Below are 12,707 nucleotides of genomic sequence, written 5' to 3' on the forward strand. Positions count from 1 at the left end.
ATCTGAGCTCAGAAAAACTCTGAATCTTTCAGATGAATAAAACAAACTTCAAAAGCTTCCATAAGATAATCTTATATTCCTCATAATGATGATTCATAAAGTTGGATGGAGTTGGAGTATGTGATATTGAGAGCTAGGTCAGGAGACTAGATTAAGTCAGAGCTTGATAGGCTTACTTGCCCTCTGATTTCCAAAAGACTTCTGAAATTATTTATTCGGTAACTGCTTAGATTTATCTGTTACTTTAGTAAAAAACAAGTGCTTTTCAGTAGCCCTGTTTTTTAGAAGCACTTGGAATTTAAGGTCCTAATCTATCAAGTCACTTTTCAGTGACTTTGACAGCTTTCAGATCTCATTTTTGCTTTCTAGCTTTCTACTTAGACCTAATTATTTTATTATATAACCCTTATTAAGAATATTTTATTAAGTTTGTGTTTTTTTTGAGACCTTCTTCAAAATGCTGTATATATATATATTTTTTAATTGTAGCTATAGGATAAACCAGAAGCAGTTATGAGTTCATGTTCCACCTTTCCGGGCAGTGGTAATTTTTTTTAGGAGTTTTTAACAAATCAAGTGGACAGCATCTGCTAACCAGATAATTCAGAGATTACTCTGTTTTCTGACTGTATTGGATATGTGAGGTATTACTCTATATAAAGTAATGAACCTGGAGTTAGGAGCATTTTTTAGGCAGCTCTGAAAACTTGCCGCAACCGCACTGTCCTCCATTCTAGTTTTAACTGGAGGTAGTGTTTTCTGTTATTAAAAATAACACAGAATAACAAACACCAGTGTAAGGTGAACTACTCTCACTTTATTTTTGTCTCGTTTCTCCTGTGAAAATATGCTAGGTACCCTATTCCCAACTCCAAGTGCTTTTTTTAAAAAGATTTTTTTGACGTGGACCAATTTTAAAGTCTTTATTGAATTTGCTACAATATTGCTTCTGTTTTATGTTTTGGTTTTTTGGCCCCAAGGCATGTGGGATCTTAGCTCCCCAACCAGGGATGGAATCCGCACCCCCTGCATTGGAAGGCGAAGTCTTAACCACTGGACCACCAGGGAAGTCCCTCTGATTTTTCTTTGTTTTGCTTTTGTTTTTTTTTTCCTACAGACTTTTTTTTTTGGAAACCTCTTTCATTCTCTGTATATTTGTAGCAGTTTTCTTGCAGCAGGTATCTTGAGAGTAGTAAGTACTTGGCTGTGAGAATTTATATCTGTGCACTGGTGGTCAGTTACTGACATGCACAGTAGATATACAGCAGTTAAGCTGAGCAAGCTAAGACTGAGATCTTTTCCCCAAGAGCCTTCTCTTTCTGCCTGTCCTAGAAGTTGGCAATCTCATTTGTTTTGCCTTGTCTCTGTCTGTGGTCTTCGTTGAGTTTTCCCTGAGCTTCCCCCATAGCTACTAAGAAAGCAGTATTTTTCCTTTTATTACTTAAGACTTCTTCCTTTTGCAAAGTGAATTTCAGTCCTGGCCTATTTCAGTTGACTGAGGAGCAGGTATGTCCCAGCCTCTGTCTTCTGCGGGACTTTAGCTAAGTCATAGTCCTTTCAGTTCCGTTTGTCTCCTCTCATGTGTGACTTAGTTCCTCTTTCGTCTGTGGATCAGCTCCTTGAGACTCTGCTTGTGTGGCACAACTTAATCTTAACATAGTAAAGCTTCACAGACAGTAGAACCCTGGTTACCAGGGGCAGGAGGGGTGGGGGAAATGGGAGATGTTTGTCAAAAGGTACAAAGTTGCAGTTATGTAGGATAAATAAGTCTAGAGATCTCCTGTACAGCATGATGACCGTAGTTAATAATACCCTATGGTATCCTGGAAATTTGTTGAGAGTGGATTTCTGGTGCTTGTACCACATGCACTAAAAAAATGGTAATTATATGAAGAGATGGATATGTTAATTAGCTCAACTCTAGTAATCATTTCACTATGTATATGTATATTAAACCATGGTGTACATCCTAAATATATATAATTTTTATTACCATTTTTTAAAAAGATAGTATGATATGCAAACATCTATAAGAGTCTCTTTTTCTAATCTCCCCATTTTGGAAAAAGTAATTGATTATTGAAATTTATTAGGTCTACTAGGTAGCAAACTGAATAGAGGAATAAAAGTAAAAGAAAAATCATTAACAACAAAGAAATTTTCACCTCTATTTAAAGAACTTGAAATCAGGGTATAGGCAGGATAAGCTGAGAATTGACATTTATACCTGTATTGAAGACAGGAAGTTGGCCTTCAACAGAATATTTGATATGTGGGACGGACCTTTTTTCAGGGAGGAAGAAGTCCACCATTGTCCTTGAGAAATGTGTTCCTGTCAGATTAACTTTGATTTGCCCACATGGAGAGCAACCTGGCTACAGTGCAAGCATGACACTCGTTCTGCTGAGGGCCCAGTAGGGCCTATGACAGATTGGAGGGCAAATAAATGTTTCGTGTAAAGAGGAATACAGGATAACATCACTCAGGTCCAACCAACTGGTGCCTTGCTGTGTCGGGGGGGGGGGCCCGTTTTCCTATTATTCTACTTTTTTTTTCGATAGAAGTCCTCTTTGTTTTACTTTCCATAATATTTTGTTTTTTAAAGAAAAGCATACTAGCCACCTATCTAGTTTCTCAACTTCTTTAATTTTCTTTTTATCTCTTCTTGATTCTCTCTGCTCATTCTGTGTCCCTTCAATTGGATTGTTCTCCTCAATTTCACCTTTCCAAATCAGACTTTTAAAATATTTTTAGATGTACTTTAAGATAATTATGTCAAGTCTGCAGGTATTAGAAACGTGAATGAGAAAAAAATATGCCATATGATATTAAAATCTTCAATAACAGAGTAACCTGAGTTGCTGTAGTTAACTGGTTATACTTTGGGCAGATTTGAATTTATAACCAGCCAAAACACATTTTGATATATTTTGGGCATTTGGTTTCCTTCTCATTCTCGATAATTGAGTACTACGTGGTAAGTCACAGTGTTTGTCTTCCAAAAAACTCGTTCTAGAAGCACTTGATGGATAAAATCTATACATTTATAAAGATAATTAGTCATACAAGGAAGTAAAATGGTAAGAGCCAAAATGAATATTCTATCTTAAGTCCCATAGGCGTTCAAGTAAAAAGAATTATTTCAGGTGTTGCAGTATAGTAGTGATATCTTGAACATAGTAGTGTTCGCATTCTGTATTCATAGGTACACAAGCAGATACACATTTTATATTTAGTTTTATTATGGACACTTTTTTGGTATTTTCTTAGTACTTTGCCAGAATTTCATATACAAGCAGAAATACCTGCTTGTATATGAATGTTGCATAAAATAGATCCTGTGAATTCTAATTAAGAAAAATTCCTACTCCTAGCCTTGAGAAGAATCTTCCACTCTCTGAAAACATTTTTATTGGGATATCGTCCTCTTTCTTTTCTTCCTTGAGATAAACTGACAAAATAAATGTGAGAATAAGCTTTTTCTCACTTAAAAATTTTTTATTTGTCCTGAGTTGCTGTAGTTAACTGGTTATACTTTGGGCAGATTTGAATTTATAACCAGCCAAAACACATTTTGATATATTTTGGGCATTTGGTTTCCTTCTTATTCTCAGTAAACTGAGAGATTGGTATTGAAATCATTTGCTAGAGTATTTCCAATGGTTTTAAAATAATTTTTTGTAATTTCCCCATTGTAGAAAAATCAGAAAATATAGGAAATGATGAAGAAGAAAACCAATCACACAGAGATAGTCACTCAGCATTTTGCTATGTTTACTTCCACCTATTTTCAAAGAATATATGTTGTAAACATAATTAGCATACCTAACTTTGTATCCTGCTTTATTTTTTTACTTAATGTTATACATAAACCTTTTCCCATGCCATTAAAATGTTTTTGAAACGAGTAAAGAACATTCCTACATATGGCTGTACTGTAATTTATTTAAACATTTTTCAGTGGTTTTCCACAGGTGGTTTTACATTTTGGGCTATTCCAACTCTGCAGTGAACATGATTGCATATAAATCATTTAAGTATGATTTATTTTGTAGACTAGATTAATTCAAGGAAAATTACTGGATCAAAGAGTATAAACTTTTAATAAGTTCTAAGATAAATAAGGCAAGTTGCTGTCCAGAGAGTATACCAATTTCCAGCAGCATCTGAGAGTGCCCATCTCACTGTGTTTGCCAGTGCTGAGCCTCTACAGGATTTTTAACAGTACCTCTCCTTTTATTTTTGCTTGCTCATTGAACTCAATAATTTTTTTCAGAATGTACCTATGCAAACACATTTTTTTTTTTTTTTTAAATTTTATAGCTACTTTATTTATTTATTTATTTATTTATTTTTGGCTGTGTTGGGTCTTCGGTTCGTGTGAGGGCTTTCTCTAGTTGCGGCAAGTGGGGGCCACTCTTCATCGCGGTGCGGGGACCGCTCTTCATCGCGGTGCGCGGGCCTTTCACCATCGCAGCCCCTCCCGTTGCGGGGCACAGGCTCCAGACGCGCAGGCTCAGCAGTTGTGGCTCACGGGCCCAGCCGCTCCGTGGCATGTGGGATCCTCCCAGACCAGGGCTCGAACCCGTGTCCCCTGCATTAGCAGGCAGATTCTCAACCACTGCGCCACCAGGGAAGCCCGCAAACACATTTTTGATGTAATTTCGAAATGAGCTACTTGCAGTATACAGTTCTTAATGAAGTAGCGGTAATGTTAAATTTATTAAGTTAAAAACCAAGTGACAGGGCTTCCCTGGTGGCGCAGTGGTTGAGAATCTGCCTGCCAATGCAGGGGACACAGGTTCGAGCCCTGGTCTGGGAGGATCCCACATGCCGCGGAGCAGCTGGGCCCGTGAGCCACAATTACTGAGCCTGCGTGTCTGGAGCCTGTGCTCCGCAACAAGAGAGGCCGCGATAGTGAGAGGCCCGCGCACAGCGATGAAGAGTGGCCCCCACTTGCCACAACTAGAGAAAGCCCTCGCACAGAAACGAAGACCCAACATAGCCATAAATTAAAAATAAATAAATAAATAAATAAATAAAAATTTAAAAAAAAAGGAAAGCATTAAAAAAAAAAAGAATCTAGGAGCCATTTCTTAAAAAAAAAAAAACAAAAAAAAAAACCAAGTGACAGTATGTACAGAATTACATAGAAAAATACTTTCACGTACGCATAGCAACACTGTAATGGTGTCTACACTTGGTGAGTATGAGTGATCTTTTAATTTTCGTTGTGCTCTTTCGTGTTTTCCACAGTTTCTATAAGTCTATGATTTTTTTGATTAGAAGTATAATTTACTAAAATAATAGAACCTCATAAATAAGTTGTAGTGCAAATGCTCCACCTCCTCAAGAATTTATAAGCCACCCAAAAGTATTTAACAACTTTCCCTGCTTGATAATTTGGCACGGTGTTTCTTTTTACAGTATTGCTTTGAAGTTTCTGTATTTATTTAAGGAAGTGGCGTATTTCTTTCGCATTAATAATGGGCACTGGCCATCATGTTTTCTGGGAAGTACCTGTATTGAGAATGTTTGTTTCTGACTTACATAGGAGTCTTTTTTAAACGATAGCTTGAATGAGAGGTTGAGTGTTTGACTTGCTTAGAGAAATGTAAGGCATTTTATTAGAATTTACATTAGCCTCTCGGTATACTAAAATTGCTTAGGGGGCAAGTAATCCAAAAATAAGGATGTTCTTTATGTTAAAATTAATCAAGAGGAATGAGAACAGTTCCAAATGAGGCATCTAGCAACCAAGAAACAAATGAACAGATTTTAAGATTTACCTTACTGTGAATTTATTTTTGCACGGCATTTATAGCTTAGGAGACAGCCTGATTAAAAGTCCACTCAGTACAGTATACTATGGTATGTTAATCAAAACCACTAACAGTCATTGTTATGTACTTTTCTTAAAGAATTTTTTTCTAAACTTAGACATGAGCTAGTTAAACAGTATGAATTATCCAGTAAAGTCAGAAGGTAAGGTATATTAAAATATGTTGAAAGGATCTGTTTTATCTATTTCCGTGAATTCATAATGTGAGAGGTAAGTAACAGATTAAATTAAAATAGATGAGCATGTTTTCACAATCAATTTGACATCACAGAATATTTTTAGGGCTCGGGGTATTTGAAAATCTACCTGATTCTTTTATCTTCTCTCCCTCCCTCACTTGAAATTGATTTTACCAGGTTCCCAAATAGTATGTGAGTTTTTCCCTGCAAATTCTCATTGATAAGTGGAAATGTGAAGGAAATTTTTTTCTGGAATGAGCCATTTTCTCCAGTTACTCATTTCCAGGAAGATCTGGATTGTGAAAAGATCTACAGCTTACATTCCTGATTTGCAACATTTCAGATTTTCTCTTAACCACAATGAACCAATAGATATTAATAATAGTCCATTAATTTTGTCATTGTTTAACATGGGAAAAAATACTCCCAGTAGAATTTGATTTGAATTATTTCTAGGTGAGAAAACAAGAAAAGTAGCATTATTAGTTACAGATCTTTTCAATAACCAATTTGTTTTCCTTGACGGAGATTTGATATGCCTCTAACCTGATTTCATAGCCATAGCAAAATCACACACTAATAATATTATTTTATTGTTTTCCTGTAGATGTGTTCTTTGTGCCATTGTCCTGGAGCTACAATTGGTTGTGATGTGAAAACATGTCACAGGACATACCACTACCACTGTGCATTGCATGATAAAGCTCAGATACGAGAGAAACCTTCACAAGGAATTTACATGTAATGATTTAACTTCTCTTTTAGTTTTTTTTTAAACAGTCATACTTTCTTTAGGCCTTTGTAAAAATTTTTTCCCATTTCAAAGCATTTCATCATCATCGTAAAGGGTGCTTTTGGTAGGGAATTTAATGCTTAGAGACATGGCATAGAAAGTTTAATGATAAGGTTTGTGGAATCCAGCTTGTGAATGGGGTGAAGCGTACTGCTCATTCTTAATTTGAAAAATGAATTCAGTTTGTTTACTTGGTAATTTTTAATTTCTTCATTTTTTGTAGGGTTTATTGCCGAAAACACAAGAAAACTGCACATAACTCTGAAGGTACGTTATTCAGCCACTTTTCAATTTCAAGAGGAAATTTGAGTAAAATATGAGTGAATTATATACTATATTAACTTTTACCACAAGGCGTATCTCAATATTGAATACATTTTGAAGAATTAAGAAAAGCATTCGGGTGCTTTCTTCAGTAGCACGTATACTAATATTGGAACGATAACAGAGAAGATTAGCATGGCCCCTGTGCAAGGATGACACGCAAATTCGTGAAGCGTTCCATATTTTTCACAACATTGTAAATCATCTATACTTCAATTAAAAAAAAAAGAATGCTTAACCCAGTTCCTACAGAGATTCAAAGCCTTTTGAGAGCAGTTTTATTATATCTGTAAATTAATTCTCTTTTTATTCCTATTATTAAGATTTATAACTAAGATATTTAAGTATAGAGAACACTTTCTGTTCGCTTTTAAGTTTAAGCACTATAAAAATTATTCAAGTTATGAATCAACCATAATGAGGGGGAAAAAAAGAGAGAGAGAAGCATTCAGATAAACTAATGTACATAGTGAAAAAGATCTGAATTTTTAAGAAAACTTTTACCTCAAAATTCTTATGAAGAATATGTTGAGAATGTATTTATCTTTAGGGAGAAATGATGCTAGTGGTTACGGATTTCTGTGTTCAGGTAAGTATATTAGTAGATTGTAAAGGTAATAATTAGAAACCTTGCTACTGTCAGATAAAGAAAACGTGAACTGGGGATACTAGTGCATTTTGTGATAAACAGGCTTTCTGTTAAATTTTTATTCACATTGTAGTACTTTTTTTTCTTAATACAGACATGTTCATAAGAGGTAATCAATTTTAAAATACAAAGTTTAAAAATTGTTTTATGGTTTATTTCCACTTAAATTTATACAAAACCAGGATAGTCATTTTTATGTATAGTTAGCCAAGCTGTAGTTGGTCTTTAAAAGGTACGGGAAAGTTCTCAAATTGAATTCTGACTTGTTTCAAACCTTTTCAAACAGATGGTTTTGATACTTTTACTAGCAATATAAAAAGGCTTAGATTTAATCTGAGATAGTTCTATCCTTCCATTTAGATTAGAGATCTCTAAAGTTTTTGTTAGCTTCTGAGAACGTGTTGCTTAGAATTAAGAATGGTTTGAGCCTGTTGTTTTAGGAAGTTGTTGCTTTTATAAAGACTTACCTAGTTATCAGTGTTAGCATATTAAAATTTGTGGCCCTTTTTGATCTCTTAGATCTTGGTTTTATAATACAAAATAGTATTGTTTCCCCTTCAGGACCAGATTAGTCTAAATACTTCAGAAGTGCTGGTTAAAAATTCAGTGTTTAGCAAAAACTTGTCATTAAGGTAAACATATTGGACAAATAATAAGAACAGAATGTTTTTGAGGTGATAAAGTGCAACTGATAAACTTTATAATGTTTTCCTACAGTTTTTTCCTCACTTAATTCTGTAATTGAATTGAAAAACCTTTCGTGAAAGGTTAAGAGTAAGCTTTCCCACCTTTCATTGCTTCAGGTTTTAACAGCGGATTTATTTGATTCTCTTCACAATTGTAGTGAGCATATATGGTAAGGCAAGGATTGAGACTTAATAATCTGACGAATACAAGTGTGTCAGCATACTGGGGCAGGATATTTGAGGGTGGCAACAATGATTAATATAGTCATCTCCCCTTTTATTCCCTCAGTTTCTGAAGCTGATAGTACCATCTAGTGGTAGAGATAAGTCAGTGCAGACTACATAAAACAATAATTTTGACCACCTTTTTGCTTTGAGAAACTTTTTAATGAGGAAGATCTAAATTCATACTTTTCAGGAGGACTTTCCTTTTTTTTTTAAGATTTTTTCATGTGGACCATTTTTAAAGTCTTTATGGAATTTTTTACAATATTGCTTCTGTTTTCTGTTTTGGTTTTTTGGCCCCGAGGCATGTGGGATCTTAGCTCCCCGACCAGGGATCGAACCCGCACCCCCTGCATTGGAAGGTGAAATCTTAACCACTGGACTGCCAGGGAAGTCCCAAGAGGACTTTTCTTTTAATATAACTGGCAGGAATACTACAATTCAAATTTGTGATACGATTGATTTGAATTTTGGGTTCAGTGTATAGTTTGGTAGCACGTTTGGGTTCCCTGTATTATTGACACATGTAGTATGTTTATACTCATCTTGTAGAACTTGAAAGCATAATATTAGTTTAAAAGTATGACAGAGTTTCTATTTATTGAATTTTGACTTTTATCACATTCATCTAGCTTGAATTTATTAGATATTGAGTGCTTTGTCAGAAACAGAACTTCCAATTATTTCATTATTCTAATGGGAAACATATATTCTACTTTATGATTGTAATTTATGGTGGGGGTTTATAGGGTTGTATTTCAGGGACTGTCTTTGAGAATTGTACGGCACTAATCTATAGAGCAAAGAGGAATTGATACCTTTGGCGATTTCTTGATCGTTTTTGCCATTTGTGGCTCAGTACCTACTTTGCTAATACTTAAAATGATAAATACTATATAATTCAGTCTGTCATGTTAGCTTGATATAACATGAACTGTGCTTTGAAATATTAAATTTGAGAATCTCTTTACCATCTCCATACTTTTGCCTTTTCCAAAATGTCATACAGTTGGAATCATACAGTATGTAGCCTTTTCAGATTGGTTTCTTTCACTTCGTTGGCCTTTTTTTTGGTGGGGGGGAATTAGTTGTTAATGCTTACAAGAAAGGATCCAATGGACAAGAAGAGATTGAAGGTACAAGAAGGAGGATTCAGTGCACAAGTGGAACGATTGCCCTGTGATAAGGAGGACCTTTCCACTGTAATAGGAGAGAAGGAAGAGGGTAAGTGGTTCCTATCAGGTCTGTTTTCTCTGTGAAGGAGAATGTAGGGAGAGGGGTGAGGGTTGGAAGTTGAAGGAGAGAGAAGTTGTTTTGAAAGAATAGTTGTGAAGACCAGGGGAAGAAGTTTGCCTAGAGAAATGTAAAGTTTCCGGACTGAATTGGACCAGTTGAGGTTGGTAACCATGAATTTATAAAGTGATGCCATCTGTCAGGTTGTGTGACATTTCCTACAGCAGTACAGGATCCTGGGTGTAGAATAGAGAAGGTATCTAGTTGGTTCATTCAGAATCGGAATTTTTCCAAGTGGGTTCAACAAAGGAGTAAAGGGATAAGGGAGTTTAGAATATTTGCGAGAGTAAAGAAACTGAAAGGAATTAATAGACTGGAGGTCCTGGTAAGATTGAAGAACAGTGAGAATGGAAGTACTTGGGAAAGCAATCATCTGTGGTCCCAAAGTATGATATAGTGATTTCAGAGGTAGAATCCTTTTAGGTGATTATGAGGTATCTGGGTATGATTATAGGGATTAGGTGGTCGATGGAGGACATCAGTGAAGATTAAGGAACTGAATGGCTAGGTGTTGCTTGGATTGTCCATGTGGATAGTGAAATCACCCAGCATGATGGCAGGGGTCAGGGTGGAGAAAAGGGCTGTGAGCTGTGTGCTAAAGAAAGTGATGTGTGAGTGGAATGATTGGGAGTTGGCAATTATTAGCAAGAAGGAGAGGAAGAAGGTAGCATAGTCTGTGGACCAGCAGAATGGACGTCATCTGGGAGTTTGTTAGAAATGCCTGATCTGAAGCCCCACCCCTGACCTACTTAATAGGAATTTAAACAAGATCCCAGGTGGTTTGTATGCATATTAAATTTGGGAAGCAGTAGTTTAGTTGAATGACATGGACCTCAAAGGTGCAGAGCTTTTTACAAGGGAATGGAGAATTAATGGCTCAACAATGCTGTCTAGCAGAACTTTCTGTGATGATGGAAATGTTCTATATTTGCACTGCCCAATATGGTAGCCACTAGCCACATGTGGTGATTGAGTGCTTAAAATGGTGTAGTGCCCTCCTATATGTTAGAAATGGACAGGAGTAGCCAGAATTAAATCCTACATCTTATGTTTCCCCCCCATTGGCCTGTGTTTAGATAATAGGTATATCCTTTACCTTTTTTTTTTAATAACTTAATTTATTTTATTTATTTATTTTTGGCTGCGTTGGGTCTTCGTTGCTGCGTGCGGGATTTCTCTAGTTGCGGTGAGCGGGGGCTACTCTTCGTTGCGGTGTGCCGGCTTCTCATGGCAGTGGCTTCTTTTGTTGCATAGCACGGGCCCTAGGCGCACGGGCTTCAGTAGTTGTGGCTCGCAGGCTCTAGAGCACAGGCTCAGTAGTTGTGGCTCACGGGCTTAGTTGCTCTGCAGCATGTGGGATCTTCCTGGACCAGGGCTCGAACCTGTGTCCCCTGCATTGGCAGGCGGATTCTTAACCACTGCGCCACCAGGGAAGCCCTTTTACCTTTTTTTAAAGCAATATTTCAAAAATGTCAAATGTTGGCGATAGTAAATAGCTTTAGCTTGTAACAGATGCCAGTCTGTATTTTGTAGAAGTACTTTAATATGATAATTTGTCATCACTAAACATATGACTACTTATAAGGAACTGTGATTACAAATGAATGGTGGTTCTTTTAAAATCATTTTTATTAAGGGTATTAAGGTCTTTTTTTTTTAAATTTTTATTTATTTTATTTTTGGCTGCGTTGGGTCTTCGGTGCTGCACGCGGGCTTTCTCCAGTTGTGGCGAGCGGGGGCTACTCTCATTGCAGTGCGCTGGCTTCTCATTGCGGTGGCTTCTCTTGTTGCGAAGCATGGGCTCTAGGTATGCGGGCTTCAGTAATTGTGGCATGCGGGCTCAGTAGTTGTGGCTCGCGGGCTCCAAAGCGCAGGCTCAGCAGTTGTGGCACACGGGCTTAGTTGCTCCGCAGCATGTGGGATCTTCCCGGACCAGGGCTGGAACCCGTGTCCCCTGCATTGGCAGGCGGGTTCTTAACCACTGTGCCACCAGGGAAGCCCAAGGTATTAAGGTCTTTGCATTTAATAATTTATATGGAGCAAAGTAATCTGTGAAGAGATAGAGAACAGTATCTAGAGTAGATGCTGGGTGCTAGATATTCACAGTAAGAATGTGTAGAATGTAAGTCATCATCACAAACATAACCTCAGCTCAGTTTAAATTCTTAATTGTAAGGAGCCAAACTTGTGGTTTATTACATTTCTTAAATTACCCAATATAGAATATTTTGCATGGGATGGGTATTCAAGAAATGTTTGTAGCTTCTTCATTTTCTTTGGCTTGAAACTAAGAACCGTATTTAGCGTGTCACTTGTTTTTGGGTGACACTTCTTGTCCTGTAGGTTCTCTTGTGCCGGGTGTCAGTAGAGAAAGATGAATTAATAAAACAGGGTTTCACTCTGGGGTGAGTTACACAATTTAGCGGCAGATATGTGACTAACTGATTAAAATACAGTGGTGATACATGGAAGTACTTAGAGATAAAGGGGCATCATGTTTGCATCTACTCTTTAACCTTTCAGAAAAAGGTGTATGGATAGAGAGAATGAATGATAAAGCATATGTGGTAAGATATTAACATTTGGGTGAAGAGTATATAGGAATTTTTTTACACATTTTTATAAGTCTGAAATTAGTGATAAGTGGCACAATTACAGTGACCATAAAATCCCAGGTGTTCTGAGACAGTGTAAACAAATCAGGGACTTGGTGGAG

At 36.7% G+C, this 12,707-nt stretch overlaps 1 protein-coding gene and 1 non-coding gene across 6 annotated transcripts in view; both read left to right on the top strand.

The window, feature by feature from the left end:
* The window catches only part of PHF6 (PHD finger protein 6), a 53,509-nt gene that overhangs the window by 11,999 nt on the left and 28,803 nt on the right, over positions 1–12,707 (top strand). For all 5 annotated transcript variants that reach the window (XM_057538716.1, XM_057538717.1, XM_007174522.2 and 2 more), the window contains 2 exons: positions 6,629–6,762; positions 7,038–7,081. In XM_057538716.1, coding sequence (XP_057394699.1) covers positions 6,629–6,762; positions 7,038–7,081 — 178 coding nt within the window. The remainder of the gene's footprint in view (positions 1–6,628; positions 6,763–7,037; positions 7,082–12,707) is intronic.
* LOC114236773 (U6 spliceosomal RNA) lies at positions 7,218–7,325 on the top strand. The gene has a single exon (XR_003622637.1). It is a non-coding gene; the product is annotated as a U6 spliceosomal RNA (small nuclear RNA).

This window comes from Balaenoptera acutorostrata, chromosome X (genome assembly GCF_949987535.1).
Source record: "Balaenoptera acutorostrata chromosome X, mBalAcu1.1, whole genome shotgun sequence".
Taxonomy (NCBI): domain Eukaryota; kingdom Metazoa; phylum Chordata; class Mammalia; order Artiodactyla; family Balaenopteridae; genus Balaenoptera; species Balaenoptera acutorostrata.